This window comes from Microcaecilia unicolor, chromosome 9, assembly GCF_901765095.1.
Source record: "Microcaecilia unicolor chromosome 9, aMicUni1.1, whole genome shotgun sequence".
Lineage (NCBI taxonomy): Eukaryota > Metazoa > Chordata > Amphibia > Gymnophiona > Siphonopidae > Microcaecilia > Microcaecilia unicolor.
The window spans coordinates 137876226-137900497 of NC_044039.1; the positions used below are offsets into that span (position 1 = coordinate 137876226).

Genomic DNA, 24272 nt, shown 5'->3' on the forward strand with positions numbered 1-24272 from the left:
CTAGGGTGCCCAGTTGGTGTCCTGGCATGTGAGGGGGACCAGTGCACTACAAATGCTGGCTCCTCCCACAACCAAATGGCTTGGATTTTGCCGGGTTTGAGATGGCCGCCATTAGTTTCCATTATCGGTGAAAACCAATGGTGGCCATCTCTAACGCCGGCGATCTCTAAGGGCGGCCCCGACCGTATTATCGAAAGAAAAGATGGCCGGCCATTTTGTTTCGATAATACAGTTGGGTACGCCGCTTTACGGGGCCGGCGTTAGAGATGGCCGCCCTTATAGATGGCCGGCCCCATTCGATTATGCCCCTCCATGTGTTAGCAGTCTTAAAAATTACTGGATGTTCAGAGCCAAAGCCCGCACATTACCAAATATTCAAAGCCAGGACCTAACTCCATCCGCCGCTGGCTGAATATCGGACCTCAGATAAATGAGTAAATAAACAAGTAGTCTAAGATAAGATGATGAAACCTCATTTAGCAAAGGAAGAAGGCACATGCATATGGGATCACACCACCACCTCCTCAGTGGCAGCATGAGTCTGGATGTTCATGTCTTCCCCACCAACACACAAGCAATGATATGAAAAAGTGGTACACTGTTGGAATGTGCCTGGCATTCACTTAGAGCTAAAACTGTAAATCCTGATTCTAACACAGGTGCCTCACTGTAATTAATGGATATCACGCATTAGATACAAGGGACATATTTCCATTCTCTGAGAAGTTTATTCTTATTGTTAAACTAGCAGCACTATGTCATTAGAATCCTGTTATGTGACACCAGGCATTTTCTTGTTCCACCAGCACCCAATAAATGTGAACTGAATTGCATTCCCAAAGGAGAAAACTTCTATTACAGACACAAGACGGCTGTCGTAGATGGAACACCATGTGAGCCAGGAAAAAGGGACGTCTGTGTAGAGGGAGTATGCAAAGTAAGTCATAGGTGTTGCTAAGGGGTGGCTAATGCCACACCTTAAATATGGCTTGCCATTCTAAACTCATGGGTTTATTTCTGCCGGTACAAATTTTAATCAACACGCAGCCCTAATGAAATTAAAGAATGCAAAGTAATGAAAAGATAAGAAATACAAATTGACAAATTACACATTAAAGAATCTAAAACAGCATGTAGAATAGCTATAAACAGCCTTACAGTTTTCACAGCCTACTTCAGACATGCAGCCCAAATATATATAATATTATGTCTTTATAAACTTTTACATTTTTTTTCATGCTCCTACATTAAATCCTTATTGGAAGTAAAAGTTGCCCACCTAATAATGTACAATATTTCTTCTCCAAAATTCAAAATTGCATGAAATGTTGTAATAGAATAAGCATATTTTAATAATTAAAATTCAAAAATAATAATTTTATGTAGCTGTGCTCATAAAATGAAATTGTCTGTACCCCTGATGAAGCTTATAAGTGAAAGAGCCAACAAAAGGAGTGGAAGACACCACAAGTAGGTTCCAAGACGGCCAATGGCGCACTTTATTCATCAGTTCCAATGTGCAGGGGGGTGCTGATGGAATGTACTCAACACGGGCTGTGTTTCGGCATGCAGGCCTTTGTCAGGGGTTTTGGAAGACAGCAGCCAAGCTATATATGAATGTATTGTTTAAAGTCCAATTTACTGGAACTGAAAAATGGCATCAGAAGCACCAAGACTTCACTCGCAACCTAGTTGGCGTAGGCGGGAAAACTAACAGCGTCTCTACTCATTTTGCACTCCCTGTGAGTAGAGATGCTGTTAGATGCCATGTAGTTTGCAAGTGAAATTTTGGCACTTATGATGCCGTTTTTCAATCGTAGTAGATTGGACTTTTAACTTTTAGCTGCTGTCTTACAGGACCCCTGAAGAAGGCTTGCATGCCAACACTGCTCATGTCAACTTCATTCTGGAATTGATGAATAAAGTATGCTATTGGCCATCTTGGAACCTGCTTGTGGTGTCTTCCGCTCCTTGACTTTTTGTGGAAGTATTTGTTTCCTGTTTTACTTATAAGTGAAATGCTGACCAGTGTTGGATTTAGGATATGAGAACTGCATAGAAGTATGTTTGTATAACTTGATTGATGAAGAGAGTCCAGACATTTGGTTATTTTTCAGTTTTCATCAGTAATACTATTATGTTTCATCAGATTCTTATTTTAGGGTATCAGTTTCCTAATTGAAAATGGATGATCTTTGGTTTCAGTATTGTTTTCCAGCTTTCTCAAAGCTCTTTCAGTACTGAATAGACCTCTGAAGTATCAGCTTTCTTTTCACAAACTCTTTACATAAGCACATAAGCATCACCGTGCTGTAGGTGTTCATAACTAGTGGTCTGTCAGAGTGCAGAGAAGGGTCTTTTAAATCTGAGAGAACTTATTGAAGCTTTCTAGACAGAATGATGGCAGTTATTAGGACAGTTATTGGTAGTACAACTGTGTACTAATGTAATTTTAGTAACATGTTAGTAGTTTCCACTGTTAGTGGTTAAGTGACGTATGTAGCTGTCAGTAGTCACTAGAGGATACATGTTTTAGCAAAGGGGTGTGAGGACTTCTCTTCCAGAAACTTGTCCAAGCATTTTTAAAACCCTCCTATCCTAATGGCTTTTACTATATAAATTCTAGAGCTTTTTTTTTTTGTTACATTTCTACCCCGCGCTTTCCCACTCATGGCAGGCTCAATGCGGCTTACATGGGGCAATGGAGGGTTAAGTGACTTGCCCAGAGTCACAAGGAGCTGCCTGTGCCTGGAGTGGGAATCAAACTCAGTTCCTCAGTTCCCCGGGACCAAAGTCCACCACCCTAACCACTAGGCCACTCCTCCATTAATTCCTTAATTGTATGTTGAGTGAAGAAATATTTTCTCTGATTTGTTTTAAGTTTACTGCATGCCTCCTAGTCCTTGTATTTTTGGAAAGAATAAACAAGCAATTCGCAGCTACCTCTTCTACTCCACTGATTATTTTACAGACCCCTCTCATATTTCCCCTGAGCTGTCTCTTCTTTAAACTAAAGGACCCCTAATCTCTTTAGCCTTTTCCTCATAGTTGACTCATTCAGTCTCCTAAAGCAGTGTTTCCCAAGCCGAGGAGTGCCCCTTGCCAGTGAAGTTTTCAGGATATCCACAATGAATATGCATGCAAGAGATTTGCATATATTGGAGGCAGTATATGCAAATCAAGTTCATTCATATTCACTGTAGATATCCTGAAAACCTGACTGGCAAGGGGTACTCCAGGACCGGACTTGGGAAACACTGTCCTAAAGGAAGCCTAGAGAGCACAAGCCAGCCAGGTGTTGAATGTGACACATCTGACTATGGATCAGAAAATTCTATCTACCGTACTACTGGCTTATTGCAATTGAATTTCAGACTTTTTTTGTTTGGGGGGGGGGGGGGGGGGGAAGCGTGTTAATATCAGACACAAACCAGCCTTGAACCTGTGGCTCTTGGATTTGGAAGCAGCTACCTTCCAGGAGGAGCTGCTATTTAAACATTTCCCCTGTTATGTCTTGGCAGTCTGTTGGTTGTGACAACATGTTGGATTCAGCAAAGCAAGAGGACAAATGCTTACAGTGTGGAGGAGACGGCAATACCTGCTATCTTGTAAAGAACACTTTTGATGTGCCCAACCTCTCCAAAGGTATTCTCAGGCTATTCAGAATTAAGGCTAGAGGAGGAGAGCTATTGTAACTTATCAGCCTTGGGATGTTTGCTCCCTGTCTATAAAAGGATAATAGTTAACACCAGTGTAACCTCTCCTGCTTTGTTGTGGAAATCATGACCCGACTCAAGTTTCAAGGTGGTGCTAATTCATACACTTCTTTCAGCTGGTATTTGGGTTTACAACATGCATGTGTAAGAATAATCAACCCTGACCACTGGAGATAAGCATTACCAACTGGACATTTTATTCATTAAGGCTCTGATGATCAAAGGTAAATACGGATGCTAGAGGCCACTAGCCCCTGTATTTACCAGCACACATATGATCAGAGGGGTCTAGTACAGCCAGGTGGGGCCCAGGGCATAAATTAAGGAGGGGGCCCCTGATCCTCGTCCCCCGATCTCCCCATCTGCATTTCTACTACATGGTTCGGGCATCTCTTCCTCTTTTCCCCACCGCAATCCATCTCCTTCCTGTCCCCTCACCTCGCGGTCTTCTTTAAAATGTTTATTTCCGTTCTCAGAGGGGACCTGGCGTGGCAGACATCCTGACAAGCTGACTCCAGCTGTCTCAAAGCTTCCTTCTCTGCCACGATCCACCCAGGTGGAAACCGGAAATTGCGTCAGAGGGAGCGGATTGCAGCAGAGAGGGAAAGCTTTGGGGCAATCGCAGGCAGCTTGTGAGAGTGGCTGCTGTGCCAGGGTCCCTCTGAGAAGAGAAATACATTTTTAAAGAAGATCAGGAAGGGAAGAGGAGACAGACTGTGGTGAGGAGAATGGGGAGAGATGCCTGGACCATGTGGCCCCTTAGAGCTGTGGAGCCCATGGCAGCTGCCCTGTTTGTCCTCCCTAACACCAGCCCTGGGTGCAGCAAACAGCGCCCATGCCAGGGAATACTTCAGATATTCTGCCCGTGTGATCAGAGCACCTTAACCCTATGCCAGCTCGGAGGTGACATTAGGTTAAAACTCCTCTCTTCATTCCCCCCCCCCCCCCAAAGCCATGCAGCCTGGGCTGTCACTGTCGGCCAGGGCTTCTACCATCAGTCCTGGGGGTCCGGTAGACCCGTGCAAGCAAAAGGCTGGAGGTCTTGTGGACTTCCAGTCCCCCTTACCCCCCTGAATAACTTTTCCTGGTGGATCAGTTTCCTTCTCCCTGCCGACACCTTCTAACACAAAGGCCCAGGGAGGTCTGGTGGCTCTCTAGCCTCCTAACCCCCCCCAACACCAAACATATCCCTGATGGCAACTCTATGCCCACCCTGGTGGCCTAATGCCCCGCAAATCCCTCCATACCTTTCGAAGTGCGCTGGGCAGTTTCTCCCTTACATGGTAGGAAAGCCCTGCCCAGCGCATCCCAGGATGCACTGGGCAGGGCAGGGTGCTGCCATTTTAGCAGCAGCGCTGGAAGGAGGAGGGAATGATACTCCCTTCTCCCTTTGAAAGTTACGGTGGGGAGAGGGGGTTGGGGGCATTAGGTCACCAGGGCGGGTGGGGGTGGGTATAGAGTTGCTATCAGGGACATTTTTGGTGTTGGGGGGTTAGGAGTAGGGTTACCATATGGCTCCAGAAAAAGGACCGTGTTGGGTCGTAATAAATTATTTTGGTTTCCAACATTTGTGGCTTCAGTCTGGTCCTTCTGGATAGCTTCCGCTCGTTTTGTTTTGTTGTGTTTTTTTGCAGGAGATTTTGGACTCTCTTTGTTGTTGTTTTCCAGAAAAAGGAGGACACATTGATCCAGTCCGGGTTTTGCTTCCATTGAAAGCAATGGAAGTAAAACCCAGACAGGCTCAATCTGTCCTCCCTTTTCTGGAGCCATATGGTAACCCTAGTTAGGAGGACTAGAGGGCCACCGGACCTCCAGGCCCCCCTCGTGCCCTTGTTTGTTAATGAAATGCCCACCCCTAGTTCTTTTGTGTATTATACAATATGGGATACTTAGTGAAGGACTCTCTTAAAAGAAGACTTTGGCATAGAAGATGACAAACCCATAGATATATCTTACGGGGCAGACTCCTTAAATTAATTTCAGTTTGGTAGGGAATATTTCAGCCTCTAACCATCTACCCTGTGTGAATTTATTCCATTTACTACAGGTTATAATCAGATTTTCATCATCCCCATCGGAGCCATGAACATTCACGTTCGAGAAGTCATACCAACAAGGAACTTCCTGGGTAACCGCAATGATTATACATTGTCTCTGTGTGTGATCATCTCATTGTATCAATTCACCTGCAAATTTGCCTTGAAACTATTCATTGTAAAATTTTCAATGTAAATGGACCTTTTCTCTGGAATATGCTTCCTTTGTATTCATGTTTAGAGTCTTCCCTATCACAATTTAAAATAGCATTAAAATCTTTTTTATTTTCAGACACATATGATGATCTTTAACATTTTACATCACGATATGATATGGAATAGTGCACAGTAACTTGGAATCTGCTTTCTTCCTTCTCTTATAGTTTATTATTTAGTTCCTACCCTTTAATGCCTCTTTCCTTTTTTACTTTGTTTCATGATTCCTCTGTCCTGTTGGTTTTGTAGTTCTTTTCAAACTTCTAATAATTTTAATTTAATTGTAAACCACCTAGATGGTTACCTATGTGCGGTATATCAAACTTTGGGTCTGATATTCAGCCAGCATCAAACCTGGAAATTCATTGCTGGACCATGTCTGGGCACCGACATTGAATTTCTGAGTTTCTGGAGTCGGCTTATGCAGAGCCAGTTAAGTGTGTGATATTCAGCACTTAACCATTTGTTGTTTACTGCATAAAGATAGGACTGAGGGGCCGATGCACAGCGGCACCCATTAAATATGGATGCCCTGGTAACATTTAGTGGGTCACCACAAATGAAGTTTTTTGAGTTGCACGGGGGGGGGGGGGGGGGGGGAGAGGGCTCCACTGAAGTCCAGTGGATCCCTCTCTTAAGCCCCTCCTGGCAAATTAAAAAAAACCTCCCCAGTGGTCTAATGACTCCCCCTGCCCCTTCCACTGCAGTCCCTGGTGGTCCCAGTGGATCCTGACCACCCCCCCTGCAAGATTCACCTGATGATCTAGTGACCCTCTCACCCCACTGCACTCACTCCTGACCCCCTTCCCTAAGCAAGTTGCTCTGGTGGTCTTGTGACCTCCTCCCCCTGCACCCCCCCAACCCTCCTTGCATCAAGGGTCACCCTGGAGGCTAATGATTCCTTCCCCGTACCTTAAAGAAGATGGAGGCAGGAGGGTGGGAGCAACGCCTCCCACCCTTCTGATTCGGGGCTTGCCCTGCACAAAATGGTGGCACTCACCCCAGCCTGGTGCATACTGGGATGGACTGGGAGGGGCAAGGACTCCAGACATGAGAAAGATGTGGGTTCCAGTTTATTGGGGAGCTTACCGCCCTCCTTAGTAGCAGACTTTGTTTGGGAAGCCATACTATCATCTCTCCACCACTTCAGAAGCACAGGTGAAGCTAATGCAAAGGCAAGTGGCAAGGGATTAAGTAAACTAAGTTAGTGGGAAAGCAGGAGCTCAGGGATCAGGCAGCCATCGAGAGCTGTGATGTCACTTCCTCCTTAGTCGCTCATTTTGAAGCATATGGATGTCTCCAAAGGCCGAAATGGACATCCATGTGCTTGAAATGTCCAAAGCCCAATTTTGCCAAGGCAGAATAGGGACACCCAACATTACAATACATCCAAATAGCAAGGGGGTGTGTTCTGGACAGGCCTAAAATCTGGACGTCCAACAGCAATTACCGAAGGGGAAGAAACATCCATGTCTAAAAGAAGATGCCCTTATTTGGACCTGTTTCATGAATTTCCAGATTACAGAAAGATGCTCTGATTGAGCAGCTGTCCACTGGAATGATTAATATCCCAGTGGTTATTGCCCCCCTCCTTCTCCTCTGAAAGTAAACTGGAAAGAGATACTAGGCTTTATGACTGTTTCAGGTATTTATGGACATTCTTAACAGAACAGAAGTAGATCTGAGGAGTAGCCTAGTGGTTACCTAGTGGTTAGTGCAGTGTGTTGTATATTAAGAGACTCAAGTTCAAATCCCACTTCAACTTTTTTTTTTCTTTTAAGTTGTGAGCCCTCCAGAAACAGAAAATACCTCCTGTACCTAAATATACAAGATACGAGCAAGCCTGAAGATTGTTGAAGTGGTGTACATTCAGGTACAGTAGGTATTTTTTTTTTCCAGGAGGGCTCACAATTTGAACCTGAGTGACCATTTTCTAAGAATGTTGCTATTCAGATGTCCATGTCCCTTATTTTCCCCTGTTCAAAATTTGGATGTTTCAGTTGGTAAAATGGATGTTCATGCTGGACATTTCCAGAACATGAACGTTCATCTCACGTATTTTCAAAGAGGCTGTATCTTGTTTGAAAATACGTGTGAGATGGATGTCTGTTTGGGACGTTCTGACTTGGATGTCCTTTCGAAAATGCCCCTCTTAGGCTTCTATACATCTTTACAAAATATTACCACAATCCTGTAGAATAGCTCCTAGACAATCAGGCCTAAATGTTAGCACATAAATAATAAATTCCACCTATGCTTCACCCAGACTCATCCCTTGGATATGCCTTCTCTACAAGTATATGCCTGCTTGCATTGTGTTCTTTGAGGTATAACCCAATTTTATAAGAGTCCCATTTTATGCACAAATCAGTGTTTTATTTGTGAGAAAGATTTATAAAAGGACCTTCTTTACATATAGACATTCTTCTGTAGTCTAGTGGTTAGTGCAGTGGACTTTGATTGTGGGGAACTGGGTTCAATTCCCACTGCAGCTCCTGTGACTTTGGGCAAGACACTTAACCCTCCATTGCTCCAGGTACAAATAAGTACCTGTATATACTATGTAAACTGCTTTGAATTTAGTTGGGAAAAAACCCCACAGAAAGGTGGTATATTAAATCCCCTTCCCTCTTCCTTTTTTTTTCTTCCTAGAATTGACTTTGCAGATCCAAGTGAATTTGCAATAATTGTTTCATTGCCTGTCATATGATTTGGAGGATGACTTGAGAGAGAGATCTGCTATCTTGACGTGAGCTGGAGCTTAGCTCATTTTAATCTGCAGTTGGTTTTCAATTGTAATTTCCTAGACATTTGAAATTAACTCTAAGGCAAAATGGTTAGAGCAATAGATCATCGTGTTTCACTATATGTTTCTATATTTTTTGATAGCTATTAAGAATGTGCGAGGGGAGTATTATCTTAATGGACACTGGACCATTGAATTTGGCCATGCCTTGCATGTTGCAAGTACAGTTCTTCATTATGATCGAGGATCAGAAGGGGACTTGGCTCCTGAGCAGCTGTATGGCAAGGGCCCTACCACAGAGCCTCTGCTTGTTGAGGTGAGATACTACACTTACCTGTTTACTAGGTAAGAAATGATGCAATGAGACAAGACAAAGAACGAGCTTGGCTAAGAAAATAAGAGGGGACCTGTGACAGAACAGTGTGTTTTAAGCCTGTAAAACTGCATTATTTCCTGACGTGTATTTCTCTAGTTTGGCGAGCAGGTGGTGCATGTTTATGTTTTGAAGCTGCTGTAGAACCATGGCTATTTTCTTTGTTTAAGCTTTGTTCTGGGATCTGATTGGCCCAGGAGCTCTTTTCATTTGGATTTTACTGGCTTTTTCCCCAGTCTTAGCCAGGGAGAAAAGAGAGACAGATCTCTTTGCTGAAGCTCAATGAACAGTTATATGTCCTGATCTTCCCAGTTACTTTTTAGAAAGTAAACAAATGTTTAGATAGTTTTATAATTGATCCATATTTCAGTTACCGGTTATTGTTTGCTGATTGCACTTTTTTGTTCATTGTTCAATATTTTTAAGACAATAAACACTATTTAGTTTATTGCATCTGCTGTCTGGACTGATAAAGAATCCTGGTGATTTGTGTCTTGGGTCTGTGAGTGCTTTCTGGGAACTGTGGGACCACTGGGAGTGTGGCCTCCAGTAACCTAGAAATCACTGGAGATAATTTGAGAGCGAGAGACTCACCCAGAGGTGATTTGACTCAGTCGGTAGGAGGAGAGTGCTAGTTTAGAGCACAAGCAGCAGGTACAGGCAGTCCTGAGCTGTGCTGGGGATAGACCCTCTAAGTGGCCACTGGGTAGCCCCATGCACGTGGCTAGGTATTTTGTGACAGAACCAAAAAGAGAACTTTTAAGCAAACACTGAAAATGATTATTGTGTTGTCTTCTTTTTTCTTTTGCAGCTCATTACCCAGGAGCCAAACCAGGGAGTCCAATATGAATACTACTTGTCACACCATGGAGAGACTGTGGGTTACCAGTGGGGATATGGATCATGGAGTGAGTGCAGTGCTGAGTGTGGAGGAGGTAAGTGGCTGAGAAGCATGGTTGATTTGGGATTTGTCATCTTACTGTATACATGAGGCAACCATTGTACCAGATAAGCTTGAACAGCATGTCTGTGAGCCCAGGAAAACAGAGACTCGTATATTATATGCACAGAAGCATACTGAAGGGGAGTCTGACTGCAAGGGAAAGATTAATAATTGTAGTTAAGGTATTAATTAATTTGATAGAGCTACAAATAAGACAATGCAGACGTAATTAGAGGATGTGAAAACTTGTACAGTTTGTCCTTGGTAACTCCTTCCCATGGCACTAGTTGCTAACCTTTGCTTTCTCTTGTTTAGGTTACCAGTCCCGGCTGGTGTTTTGCACGATAGATAATGAAGCATATCCAGACTATATGTGCAGGAATCTACCAGCTCCCATAAATAACAGGACCTGTAACACACAGACGTGTCCCCTGATAAAACGGTGAGCATGTCGACTTAATGAGCTTGATGTTATAACAGGATGCCTATGTGAGAAATCCAAAACAAGCATTTATTGTATGCTTAATTTATAAGGCCAATATACACCTTGGGAGCAGAGCAGACGATAACTTTAACTAATCAATTATTTTTTTAGGTACCTATGTGCCTTTATAAAATAGGCACTCAAAATGAGTCCAAATGGTGTGCAAACATAGGCGCTGATGCTGTGGGTGTTCGAGCACCCCCAATATTTTGGGACCCGAGCAGTGGTGTGCTGGAGCTGGCTTGCACCAGCTCATGCGAGACATTTGTTAATTTTTTAAGAATTTTTGGGAGCTGGTTGTTAAAGTAGCTACTTCAACAGCTGGCTCCGAAATTTGGGCTCGGGTCCCCTCTTTGCATCGTTGTCCTCCTCCCTCTCCCATGGCTTGTTTGTGCATCTTCTTTCCCCACTACCCACACCCCCATACAGCATCTCTTTGACTCTTCGCCGCACTTGCTCTTTATCCTCCCCCCAACACCAGTACTTGCCTCTTCTTTTTGCCATGATTAATTTTTTTAAGCAGTGCTGGCACACGTCACTAGGAGCAGGCTGCTTCAGCCAATCCCAGGGGCCTTCTTTTAGTTCTTTGGGGTGGGACAGGCTGAAGGAAGGCCCCTGGGATTGGCTGAAGCAGCCTGCTCTTGCCAAAGTGTGCCACTAGCACTGCTTTAAAAAAATTAAACGCTGTAGAACAAGAAGAGGCAGGGAGTGGAGGTGTGAGTGAGTTGCTGTTTCCACATTGTCGTTCTTTATTGTTGGTAGCATTTTTATTTGATCTCACACATTAAACATGCCGGCTTGGGCTTGTGCAGCACAGGGATGTACAGTACACAGGGGATGTATTGGTTTCATCGGTTAGAGTACTAATTTCGCCTACATTTTTAAATCATTGTGTCATTGGGAGAAGCTGGTTAAAGGGACTCCCTGTGTTCATGCAGAGATGTTAACAGACATAACGTTATGAGAATCAGGTACTTAATAATCCAACTTACTATTTATAAGGTTGAAACCTGGGAGCCTTAACATCTTTTTTTTTCCTGTGCCTAAATCAAAAGAAAAAAAGAGCATGTGGGAACTTGCTCCTTTAGTTTTGTGGATTGCAGTGGTATATTATAAAAATGCACTTTCCTTTTTTATTACAACTATTTCAAAGTTTGGTATTGCATTATGAGTGAAGGGCTTCTGTCACGCCGGTGACATCAATCCCAATCCTGGCCCCCCTCACCAACTATTATCCCAACTCTACAGATCTCACCGCGACCTCTCTAACCTCATCTCTATTTCTCTACTCCCCTCCTCTTCTCTGCCCTTCTCTTGCGCCCTGTGGAATGCCCGCTCTATCTGTAACAAACTCGCCTATATCCAGGACCTCTTTATCTCACGTCACCTCCATCTGCTCGCCATAACAGAAACCTGGCTCTGCCCTGATGACTCTGCTTCAGTCGCAGCCCTGTGCCATGGTGGTTATCTATTTTCACATACTCCTCACCCTGCTGGCCGTGGGGGCGGTGTTGGACTACTTCTCTCTCCCTCCTCCAGATTTCAACCCCTTCTTCCACCTCAATCTCACTGTTTTTCCTCCTTTGAAGTCCACTCTATCCGCCTTTTCTCTCCTCTGCCTCTTCGAATAGCGGTCATTTATCGTCCCCCTGATAAGTCCCTTTCATCCTTTCTCAGTGACTTTGACGCCTGGCTTGCCTTCTTCCATGATCCTTCCTCCCCCTCTCTCATCCTTGGTGACTTTAATATTCCTGCTAATGATCCATCCAACTCTTATATTTCCAAGTTACTCGCTTTAATGTCCTCCTTTAATCTCCAACTATGCTCCACCTCTCCCACTCATCAAAATGGTCACTGTCTTGATCTCATCTTCTCCTCCAATTGTTCACCCTCTAGTTTCCTTGCCTCTGATCTTCCCTCCTCTGATCACCATCTTATAACTTTCACACTTAAATCTCCTCCCTCCCAGTCCCGTCTTATCTTATCTAATTTATCTAGGAATCTTCACGATATTGACCCTTCATCTCTATCCTCCCATGTTTCAAACCTCCTCTCTACTGTGGCACCATCCACGTCTGTCAACGAGGCTGTTTCTTCTTACAACAATACTCTATCCTCTGCCTTAGACACTCTTGCACCTTTGATGACCCGCCCTGTAAGGCGTACAAAACCCCAACCTTGGCTGACTTCTAATATCCGCTACCTACGTTCCTGTACCCGCTCCGCCGAACGCCTCTGGCGGAAATCTCGGGCCCTTGCTGATTTCTTACACTTTAAGTTCATGCTGACCTCCTTCCAATCTGCTCTTTTACGTGCCAAACAGGATTATTATATCAAACTGACCAACTCTCTTGGCTCTAATCCTCGACTTCTCTTCACCACATTGAACTCTCTCCTCAAGGTGCCCCCTCCCCCAACTCCCCCTTCATTATCTCCTCAGACCCTTGCTGAATTCTTTCACAACAAGGTTCAAAAGATAAACCTTGCTTTCTCTACCTCACCACCTCTCCCTCCACTAGTCCGTTCCCCTCTCTCTCCTTCCCCTCATTCCCTTTCCTCCCTTCCTGAAGTTACTATTGAGGAAACTACACTTCTCCTTTCTTCCTCAAAATGTACAACCTGTTCCTCTGATCCCATTCCCACCCACCTTCTTAATGCCATCTCTCCTGCTCTTATTCTTTTTATCTGTCACATTCTCAACCTCTCACTTTCCACTGCGACTGTCCCTGCTGCCTTTAAACATGCTGTGGTCACACCTCTCCTTAAGAAGCCTTCACTCGACCCTACTTGTCCCTCTAATTACAGACCCATCTCCCTCCTTCCTTTTCTTTCCAAATTACTTGAGCGTGCTGTTCACTGCCGCTGCCTTGATTTTCTCTCCTCACATGCTATTCTTGACCCACTACAATCTGGTTTTCGCCCTCTCCACTCAACCGAAACTGCGCTTACTAAAGTCTCCAATGACCTATTACTGGCTAAATCCAGAGGTCAATATTCCATCCTCATTCTTCTTGATCTTTCCGCTGCTTTTGACACTGTCGATCACAGCATACTTCTCGATACCCTGTCGTCACTTGGATTCCAGGGCTCTGTTCTTTCCTGGTTCTCTTCCTACCTCTCCCTCCGCACCTTTAGTGCTCACTCTGGTGGATCCTCTTCTACTTCTATCCCTCTGCCTGTCGGCGTACCTCAGGGTTCTGTTCTTGGTCCCCTCCTCTTTTCTATCTACACTTGGTTCATTACCTACACTACCTTGGTTCATTAATCTCATCCCATGGCTTTTCCTACCATCTCTATGCTGATGACTCCCAAATCTACCTTTCTACCCCTGATATCTCACCTTGCATCCAAACCAAAGTTTCCGCGTGCTTGTCTGACATTGCTGTCTGGATGTCTCAACGCCACCTGAAATTAAATATGACCAAAACCGAGCTTCTCATTTTCCCCCCCAAACCCACCTCCCCGCTCCCCCCGTTTTCTATTTCTGTTGATGGCTCTCTCATTCTCCCTGTCCCCTCAGCTCGAAACCTTGGGGTCATCTTTGACTCTTTTCTCTCCTTCTCTGCTCATATCCAGCAGATTGCCAAGACCTGTCGTTTCTTTCTTTACAACATCCGTAAAATCTGCCCCTTTCTTTCCGAGCACTCTACCAAAACCCTCATCCATACCCTTGTCACCTCTCGTTTAGACTACTGCAATCTGCTTCTTGCTGGCCTCCCACTTAGTCACCTCTCCCCTCTCCAGTCAGTTCAAAACTCTGCTGCCCGTCTCGTCTTCCGCCAGGGTCGCTTTACTCATACTACCCCTCTCCTCAAGTCGCTTCACTGGCTCCCTATCCGTTTTCGCATCCTGTTCAAACTTCTTCTACTAACCTATAAATGTACTCACTCTGCTGCTCCCCAGTATCTCTCCACACTCGTTTTTCCCTACACCCCTTCCCGTGCACTCCGCTCCATGGATAAATCCTTCTTATCTGTTCCCTTTTCCACTACTGCCAACTCCAGACCGCGCCTTCTGTCTCGCTGCACCCTACGCCTGGAATAAACTTCCTGAGCCCCTACGTCTTGCCCCATCCTTGGCCACCTTTAAATCTAGACTGAAAGCCCACCTCTTTAACATTGCTTTTGACTCGTAACCACTTGTAACCAATCGCCTCCACCTACCCTCCTCTCTTCCTTCCCGTTCACATTAATTGATTTGATTTGCTTACTTTATTTATTTTTTGTCTATTAGATTGTAAACTCTTTGAGCAGGGACTGTCTTTCTTCTATGTTTGTGCAGCGCTGCGTACGCCTTGTAGCGCTATAGAAATGCTAAATAGTAGTAGTAGTAGTAAGTTCTGTCACATCTAAATGTGCCAATATTGTCCAGTTAAGTTCATACAAAGTTAATTATTTTACTTTAATTTTAATTTTAAATTGTACTGGAAAATGTGGGGTATAAATAAATAAATATGTTCAATGGAAAATAAATCTGTTGGCTCAGGCTGCATGCCATGTGAATATTCTATCACTGTTTCATTCTTGCTACCAATAATTACATATTAAGGGCATTTGCTTTAAACTTTGTTTTAATTCGTTTATCCAGTCTTTACATGCACATGGTTTTGTTTCTAAACCCAAAGGTGAATCCTAAAGGTGGTTGAATAATTAGGTGTAAGCTGTGTTTCTGACTTTACTTGTTTTGGACTGCTTTGGTTTCTACTGATCTGTACAGCTGCTGTCTGGAATTTTGGAAGATGAAAATGAGAAGATAATAATTAAGTTTTGGATGAATTATTTATGTCAGTTTTTGAATGTGCGTCTGCCGGAACTGGTCTTAGACATGGCTGGAGCTCACAAGAAAAACCTCACTCATTGGCCTTCAATCTCTAGAATAGCGGTGGTAAATCTCCAGCTTTGAGATGGGCCACCCTTGGCATCTCTGAACTCCTTTTACCTTTGCTAGCAGGGATACTGAGCCCCGCTAGACAAATAAATAGACTGCTGCTGCTCCCTGCTACTCCCTGCCAGTGGCGTAGGAAGGGGGGGTGGTAGGGCGGTCCGCCCCGGGTGCACACCGCTGGGGGGGTGTCGGCTCCACTGGTTCCCTGCTCCCTCTGCCCCGGAACAGGTTACTTCCTGTTCCGGGGCAGAGAGAGCAGGGAACCAGCGGAGCCGACGCAGCTCCCAGCGACGTGCACTCGGGGGTGGATCGGCCCTCTCGCCCGCCCCTCGCTTCCTAATACAAGTAAGAATGCGCTCCGGGGGGGGGGGGGGGAGGGTGCGCGCCGAGGGGGGGGGGGGGCGCCGTGCTGCACCCAGGGGGGGGAGATGCGCAGCAGCGACCCGGCCCGGGTGTCAGCCGCCCTGGCTAAGGCACTGCTCCCTGCTACTTGTTTCTGAGCAGCATGCCAGGACTTCTTGCGCAAGTATGCATTCATTCAGCACCCCCAATCATTTTGAAAAGTTGGCTCCTATGCATGTAAATACCAGTTCACACGTTAATAGTAGTGCTGGATTGTGTTAATTTTTTAACAAACCGGGTATGTGTGAAGACTGAGTAGGGGCCTATTTCAAGCCTGGTTTATAAAGACACAAAAGGTATCTATGAGTCTTTATAAAATACTAGAGCAAAAGCTGCAGAAATTGTGTCTAGATTGAAGCTGCGGACATTTATGCCTGCTCGGGAGCATGTGTAAATGGACGCATGAACCACTTTGAATGTAGTTGCAAAAAAACACAGAAAGTCAGTATATCAAGTCCCATTCCCTAATTGTATAAATATGCCCATTAATTGCAGCTCTGCCCATGCTCCATCCAAAATCTATCCCTGAACACGCGTACACCTGGGAATCATAAAAGTACCCACCTTCATGTCACCATGGGGCTCATTTTTGAAACAGAAAAACGTCCAAAAAGCAGCATAAAGTGCTATTTTCAAAACCCATTTTAAAGATGTTTTTATGTGTAGTTTGTCTGCAGTGCATCCAAATCACAAGGGGGTGTGTTAGGGGCGGGACTTGGACATTTTTCTGCTATAATGGAACAAAGCGAAAACCTCCAGTCCCCCCCCTGACACAAGCTCAGGGGGGCTGGAGATCCGGTGGAGCAGTTCAGCAGATGAGCCTGGATACTCCTACTTTGATGGAATGGCTCAATTTGGTTTATGCCTTCCTAATATTGGAGTGCCACAAATTGGGCTGGGAACATCCGGGTCGCTGGAAGAAATTTCAGCTGATATGGGAGCCTTTTTGGATGGTTTTGCCTCACAGAGTATGGAGTTGGACCTTGAAACTGTTGATATTGCTTGGACCCATCCTCTGGGTGTTCTCTAGACTTGGATAAGAAACCACCAAGTCTGGAGGTGTTGTGTTGGATTCCCCGGGGGGGGGGGGGGGGGGGGGGTTGCATTTGTAATAAAGATGATTTTAAAAAAACTTTGTATCATTTAAGGTCAGAGGTGTGTCTAACTACACTGTGTTATCTGCCATTCAGTTAATGTGCAGTAAAGAATTTCTCTGCCAGGAGCATCCCCAACAATATTTGCAGAGGCTTTGCAGTTACCACTCATTAAATTTGGCCATTTATCCACAGTGACTACAAAACCATACTGCACTTTAGTAAATAGGGGCCCTAGTGAATAAGGAAAGTAACCTGCACCGCATGGCAGGTAGGGCATTGAAAATAAAAAGGAAGACATGAGGAAGGTAACGTGCACTGCACGACAGGCACTGCCCTGGCAACCTTACTGGACAGACTGGACGGGCATTATCAGTGTTCATCTTCCTACTGAGTTCTTGTCTGGATAATGTTTATGCTTCTTCAGAGGATAACTTTATAAAGCTGCTTCTGTGTGAAAATCCTGTTTTATACACTTAAAAGGGTTTTTATAAAATTGCATGACCACATACATGCGTAAATCTTAAGTACATGGAAAGAGTGATCTCTGTGTAAGTGTTCCTTGGGATTGTAGTTTGAGCGGAGGTGGAGTTGCAATGTATGCAAATTACTTTATAAAATATAAAGGTACACCTGACGTCATGCACATATTTACACCTTTCCCGGTGTAAATGTGTGCATGGGCCTTTGCACATTATTGGGAACGATTCTCAAAGCCTGTTTTATAAACGCACATAGACATCTATTATAAAATAGATGCTTTTATGTACTTCTCACATAGGTTCCTTGCTCTAAAATTACCCCCTACATGATAAATATTTCTGCATGGACAGTGAGGTCATGATGCCTAAAGTTATAAATCTTTATTCTATGCAAAAGGATATCTTACATATATCAGCCAGGATTATGGAGCCGCAGTGGAGGTTGGAGCTCAAAAATGAACAGGTAATGAGGGAAAGGAGGGCGTCCTAAAATTCCAGCTTCTGCTACTCTTGCCTCCTTTTCACCAAGAAGAAAACCCTGCCAAGCCCACACGCAGCAATAAAAACCAATCGGGTGTTTCCTTGCTGATACTTCTCTAGCCTAGTTTGTGCCAGACAGGGATGCTTTGCTTTTGGAGAGCTATTTCTGGTGCTGCTGCATTCTGGATTAGGGGCATGCTGGAAGCAAAAATGATGCTTAAAGGCAGAGGCTCTTCTGTCTTAGCCTGAGGGATGTTTTTGGGCTATGTGGTAAAGGAAGGGTGCCATATCTTGAAACTGGGGCAGGACAGGTTGGTTTGAAAATAGTTATTTTAAGCAAATAGAAGGAACACCGACTATAGGCTACATTTTAAGAATGTTGTTCCGGACATTACCTTTGCATCCTTATGCCAGCCATTATAACCCTTTTCTATGAAACTGGCTTCCCAACTGATGACACGAGTTCCTACATGGTGGTCAACTCATTTCAGGTTGAAACAGTCCATTTTTCTAAAATTATGTTCCAGTGGATACTCTTTAGTCTTGCATTTAAAACCAAAAGACACTGAAATGTGTTGTAAAAATTCAAGGCTGTATCTAATCTAGAGAGAGTTGTGCCACATAATTTCATACCTCCCACATTCACATATGAAGCCATTTTGATTATTGGATATCTTGGGGGCTGAAAAAAACATGCTATCTGCAAATAGCACAGTGAGCCCTTTTTCAGATGTCCTGAAGTATTAAAGGAGCTAACCTTACCCTGTTCTGCTTCCAGTCTAAGATACTAACCCTAGCACCAGCATTTTCTCTAGCATTCTCTATTTAAAACCCCCCTCAAAACAAACCCTCTTCTCTTTCTTACAGCTGGAAAATGAGTGGCTGGGGACCCTGCTCAGTCACTTGTGGTGGAGGCACACAGTCTCGCTCTGTGTACTGTACTTCATATGAAGGAGGAGGTAGCGAGGGAGCAGCGGTCAGTGATGCAGAGTGTACAGCATTCACTGGAAAACCACCCAGCCAGCAGGCATGCAACCTACGGCAGTGTGCGGGATGGAGTGTGGGGCCCTGGTCTGAGGTGAGTTCATGAGAGAGAATTTCATGCAAATCTCTGTCATGAATATTCATTGTGGATATCCCAAAAACCTGACTGGCTGGGGTGCTTCCAGGATCAGGTTTGGGAACCACTGCCATATACATTTAATACCAAACTTTAATATTGCATCTATTGAAGACCTATCAAAAATTATACATCCAAAAAGTACATATATTGTACATATTTTAAATATCTTAGCAGGAACGTAGCTGATGTAGAGAATGTAGCGCTGACTCAATTTCAAATTCCTGCACACCCATTGATCCTTAATGTCGTTTTAACTCACAAAGTCTGCCTCTGGGGTTGCACAACAGCCTAAGATCACTGAGATTATTTTCAAAAAGCACGCAGTGCTCACAGAACAGTTTCAAAAAGCACTTTCAAAAGCTATTGTGCAACCCCCGGAGGCAGGCTTTGTGAGTCAAAACGACATTAAGGATCAATGGGTGTGCAGGAATTTGAAATTGAGTCAGCGCTACATTCTCTACATCAGCTACGTTCCTGCTAAGATATTTAAAATATGTACTTTTTGGATATATATATTTTTTAAATATGTCTTCAATAGATATGATATGATATTAAAGTGTAATTAAACTCTGGGATTTGTTGCCAGAGAATGTGGTGAAACAGTTATCTTAGCATGGTTTTTTAAAAAGGTTTGGATAATTTCCTAAAAGAAAAGTCCAGAAGCCATTATTGAAATGGACTTGGGGAAAATCCACTTCTTCTTTCTAGGATAAGCAGCTTAAAATCTGTTTTGCTGTTCTGGGATCTTGCCAAGTACTTATGACCTAGATTGGCCACTGCTGGAAACAGGATACTGGGCTTGATAGACCTTTGGTCTGTTTCAGTATAGCAATGCTTATGTTCTTAAATGATAAAAATATAAAAATGTTTGATAGAATGGAAGTTGGAGTGGCAAATGATTGAAACATTAAATGATTGAAACATACACTGAGGTTGTGGACTTGGGACAGCTGTGTGCTGTGAGAGGTCTGGTGACCTGTAACTTTATGTGACTGATCTCCTTCCTCTCCTATTTGTTTAAGGGGGTCTTTTACTAAAGCTTAGCTTGAGTTATCTGCAGCAGGGTCCCATAGGAATAAAATGGTCCCTGCTGTGGATAACTCGAGCTAAGCTTTAGTAAAAGACCCCCTAAGTGTTTTGGGGTATTACAATCATTGAGGGGTCCTTTTACAAAGGCGTGCGGAAAAGTGGCTTGCGGTAGTGTAGGCGCGGGTTTTGAGCGTGCGCAGAATCATTTTTCAGCGCGCATGTAAAAAGGCTTCTTCCCCCCGAAAATGGACGTGCAGCAAAATCAAAATTGCTGCACGTCCATTTTGGGTCTCTATTACCTCCAGCCATAGACCTAGCGGTAAAGAATTTGGGCCACTTGGCGCGCGTCCACCACGTGCGTCCAAAAATAAAGATTATTTTTCAGACGCACGTAGTGGATGCACGCCAAAAATGAAATTACTGCAAGAGCCACGTGGTAATCAGGTTGTAAGTCCATTTTGGCGCACGTTGGGCGTGCGTAGGACCTTTTTCCTTATTTCTGTGTTGATTCTTTTGTGGAAATTGTTTTCCCCCTCTTGTTATTTTTGCCTACTGAAATTCAAAAGCAGACTAGATACCATTTCACTGAAAATAATCTCTGTGTAGAGAAAACATTCTACGTAAGAGAAGAAAAATGTGCTTGTTCTTTATAGTAATCAAGACCTTCATTTCAGTGCTCTGCCAGCTGTGGGGAAGGTATTCAGAGTCGAACAGTCTCATGCCAAATGGACTCAGGATCACAGCTTCAGGACTTTGCTTGCCTCCAGGAAGTTAAACCACCTACCACCCAGCGCTGTGTTGGAGAGAACTGCATACAGCGTATTGGATGGCATATAGGAGAATGGGGCCTAGTAAGTGTCAGATTTTTTCAGGGCATTGATCTCAGGTTGTAATGATCAGCAGATGGATCTGGTCTTCAGGATATCTATAATAGGTACAATTTTTAAAGCCATTTACCTGCTTATATATTAGGCATGGAATCATTTTTTAGTTTGCTTTTTCAATATTTTGGGAGTTTTGTCTGAGTTTTGGACATTTTTTTCTATATGTTTTTATAACTGTTCTGCATATAAGTTTAATATGAATATGCAACAATTTTATCAACTTTACATGCATTCATTGGTATGTTGATGAGCATTAAATTGATTTTGCACATGTTAAACAAACTGAATATGTTATAAATGTACATCACCAATATGCATTATTGTTTATAGCTTTGATTTTTTTAATCACTTTCCCAACTTGTGTTGCACAGAGCAATGCATAACATTGCATTAAACAAAACAAAAAAAAAAGCGTAACATTAAAAAATAAATTACAGCAAAGACAGTAAAAAGTTTAAAATAAAACCCTGGAATATTTCCTCCAGGGCTCATTATTCACCCTCATAAACAATGAAGAACCACTGAGACTTATTGTATTATTCTGGTTTTGGCATCTCAGTCTCCTCCAGAAGCACTCTGGAAGAGCCAGGTTTACTGCCTTTCAGAAACCCAAGTAATCCTCACGCTGATAGACCTGTGGGAGAAGTGAGCTCCATAATCGTAGTGCCTTTTATAGAGAAGGTTGTGTCCCTGGTTCTTGTCAGCCTTGGTGATTTACTCAGGTAAACTGACTATCTCAAAATGGATACCCTTAAATGTGATTAAAAGAGTCCCTTTTGACAGGATTGTCTTCTCCATGCACTCGTACATTTCTTTATATTTATATATTGCTGTGCTGTTCTCATTCTTTCACAATAAAAAGACACAAAACTAACCAAAGGGAATCTTGTTTGTACGAGGATGGTGCAATAGCCGAGCTGAAATTAGACACACTACAGGATTCTGTAGGTTCAGGGGTGTAGCTACCATCGAGTGAGCCTGGCAAAATACTCAGGGCTGCCCAATGGTAAGGACCGCCGGGAGCGGCACACACCTAAACCCCTCTCATCCGTTTCCAGGTCCAGTATTGCTCCAGCTCCCCTCCACACACTGCAGTGGATTGTGGCAGAGAGAGAGAGAGCGCTGAAGGCTTCATTTCTGGCCAGCAGAGCCTTTGCTCTGCCACTTCCCGCCTCAGGTAGCCATGAATGAAGGCTGCTGATGTCAGAATTCCAGTCAGCAGCACTTATCCCAATAGCAGGTGTTGTTATTTGGATAAGTGCTTTTGAATATTGACCTAAAGATTTTAAGTTCCTCATTCCCTATCTAAGCAACCAATCAGTTGATAAAACTGAGGCCCAGATGCACAAAACCTAACGAGCCCACAACTTGCGTTTTAAACTGGTTCCAGCCAGTTTAAAACGCAAGTAGTTCACCCCGGGCATGCACTAAGGGCATTTTCCCTGCCACGGTAGCAGGCAACGAAAACGGAATGCAAATGTTTGAAAAGCTATTATAATGAGCTGCAGTACCGTTGCAGCCCATTATAATCAGATGCACTACCGTTTTTCTGATTCCCTTACCATAGGAACCCTAACGAGATGTCTGACCTCTTGTTAGGGCTCCTGTGAGGGAATTGGAAAGGAAAAGGGCCCCCAAAAAAGGTAAAAAGAAAAAAGCAGGGAGCGCATGTGAGGGGCGTCCTTTAAGGACATACTCTCCCTGCGCTTCTGAGAGACGTCTTTTTTTTTTTTTTGCAGTTTTTTGTTCTGCCAGTGCTCGTGTTTTTTTCCCCCCTTCTTGAGAGTCTTCGCCGCGCCACTTACCCCTCCACAGCAAAATTTTTCTATTTTCCTGGTTGCCGGAGAATCGGGACGTCCCTTTAGATTAGGCTCCTCTTCCTGGTCTCTTCAGCCAATCAGAGCGCGTTTCGCTGACAACAGCCAGCTAAGCCCGCTTTGATTGGCTGAAGAGACCAGGAAGAGGAGCCTAATCTAAAGGGACGTCCCGATTCTCCGACTCAGGTACCGAAGGACTAGAGAATGCAAGTGAGCTACAACAAGTAGCTCATTTGCATTCCCTATCGTTGATGCATTCCCGTTCTCTACCGATTCGCTATGGAATCGTTAGGGAACGGGAATTACCAATGTCTTTCATGCATCTGGGCCTGAATCTTTGAACTGAAAAGTTTGTTCTCGGGGGATGTTTTGTAAATGAGAATTCTGCCTTCTCATTCTGTGCATAACTCGGTATTTTCTAGTGTTCAAAGAGCTGTGGCTCAGGCATGAGAAAACGTCAAGTCATCTGTGCTGACAGTGATCGCAATTTTTATGATCCCGAAAGGTGTGAAGTGCAGCAGCCAAGGAAGCCATCCATGGTGGAATACTGTAACTCTCAGCCATGCCATCTGCCTCAGCGTAAGTCCACACGGAACATGACTTTGTTCTTTGTTGAGATACTTGTTAAACATCACGTCAGGTTTCAAGCTGTGAGTGGCATATTAAGCTACAATCTTTGCTTCTACAAATCCCACAGTGCTTACAGAGGGAGGGTAGTGGCGGAGATTAGAATTCATTGAGTAAGATGGTGTGGATAATCAAGGAGATTCTATCCTTGGGTTGAAATCGATTAGAAGATGGGAGAGATCAGATCTCAAAGTGAAAAATCTGCAATTGTAATAAGTTAAATTGAAAGTTGCCATTGAAGGTAGTACAACATTACACACTAGTGAGTACAGTAATGATACAGCTGTGTTCTGCACAATGGGCCAGAACCTATATATGGTGCCAAAAAAAACTGGACTTAGCGCTATTCTATAAATCTCTCTTAAAGTTAGGCATGGTTTATAGAATATGCGTAGCGGCCGTCCTGTGACTAAAAGTTTGGTACAGCCATTTACACCAACTAAAATCTGGCATAAATGCCCACATCTTATTTAGGTGCAGATTGAGCATATTCTGTAATGGTGCGTGTATATTTTTGGAATGCCTATGACCTGCCCATGCCCCTCACATAGCCATGCCCCCTTTTGTGATCCACGCATTAGAATTTACACACATCACTTTACAGAATACGCTTAGAAAGTTGCGCACACAAATTCTAATTAGTGCCAATAATTGCTTATTAGTGGCCAATTAGCGGCTCTGATTAGCTTGTTAAATAATTAAGTTGCGCACACAAATTGGCTATGCATGCAGATGCCGTTTATAGAATGTGGGGGAATATGACATGATATGTTATGGCCGTGGTTCCAAAACCTGGTCCTGCATGCAAATCTACCTCATGAATATTCATTGTGGATATCCTGAAAACCTGACTGGCTGGGGTGCCTCCAGGATCAGGTTCGGAACCACTGTATTATGGGATGATATGGAAGCAGTTTTAGCTGTGTGTTGAGTCCT

At 43.8% G+C, this 24272-nt stretch overlaps 1 protein-coding gene across 2 annotated transcripts in view; it reads left to right on the plus strand.

Annotated features, from left to right (window-relative positions):
* PAPLN (papilin, proteoglycan like sulfated glycoprotein) overlaps window positions 1–24272 on the plus strand; it is a 164988-nt gene that overhangs the window by 70651 nt on the left and 70065 nt on the right. The window contains exons 6-15 of one of the 2 annotated variants that reach the window (XM_030214012.1): window positions 807–937; window positions 3522–3645; window positions 5764–5844; window positions 8858–9030; window positions 9899–10022; window positions 10346–10472; window positions 17774–17839; window positions 18724–18934; window positions 20683–20859; window positions 23132–23288. In XM_030214012.1, coding sequence (XP_030069872.1) covers window positions 807–937; window positions 3522–3645; window positions 5764–5844; window positions 8858–9030; window positions 9899–10022; window positions 10346–10472; window positions 17774–17839; window positions 18724–18934; window positions 20683–20859; window positions 23132–23288 — 1371 coding nt within the window. The remainder of the gene's footprint in view (window positions 1–806; window positions 938–3521; window positions 3646–5763; window positions 5845–8857; window positions 9031–9898; window positions 10023–10345; window positions 10473–17773; window positions 17840–18723; window positions 18935–20682; window positions 20860–23131; window positions 23289–24272) is intronic. The other variant, XM_030214013.1, reaches the window with a different exon arrangement.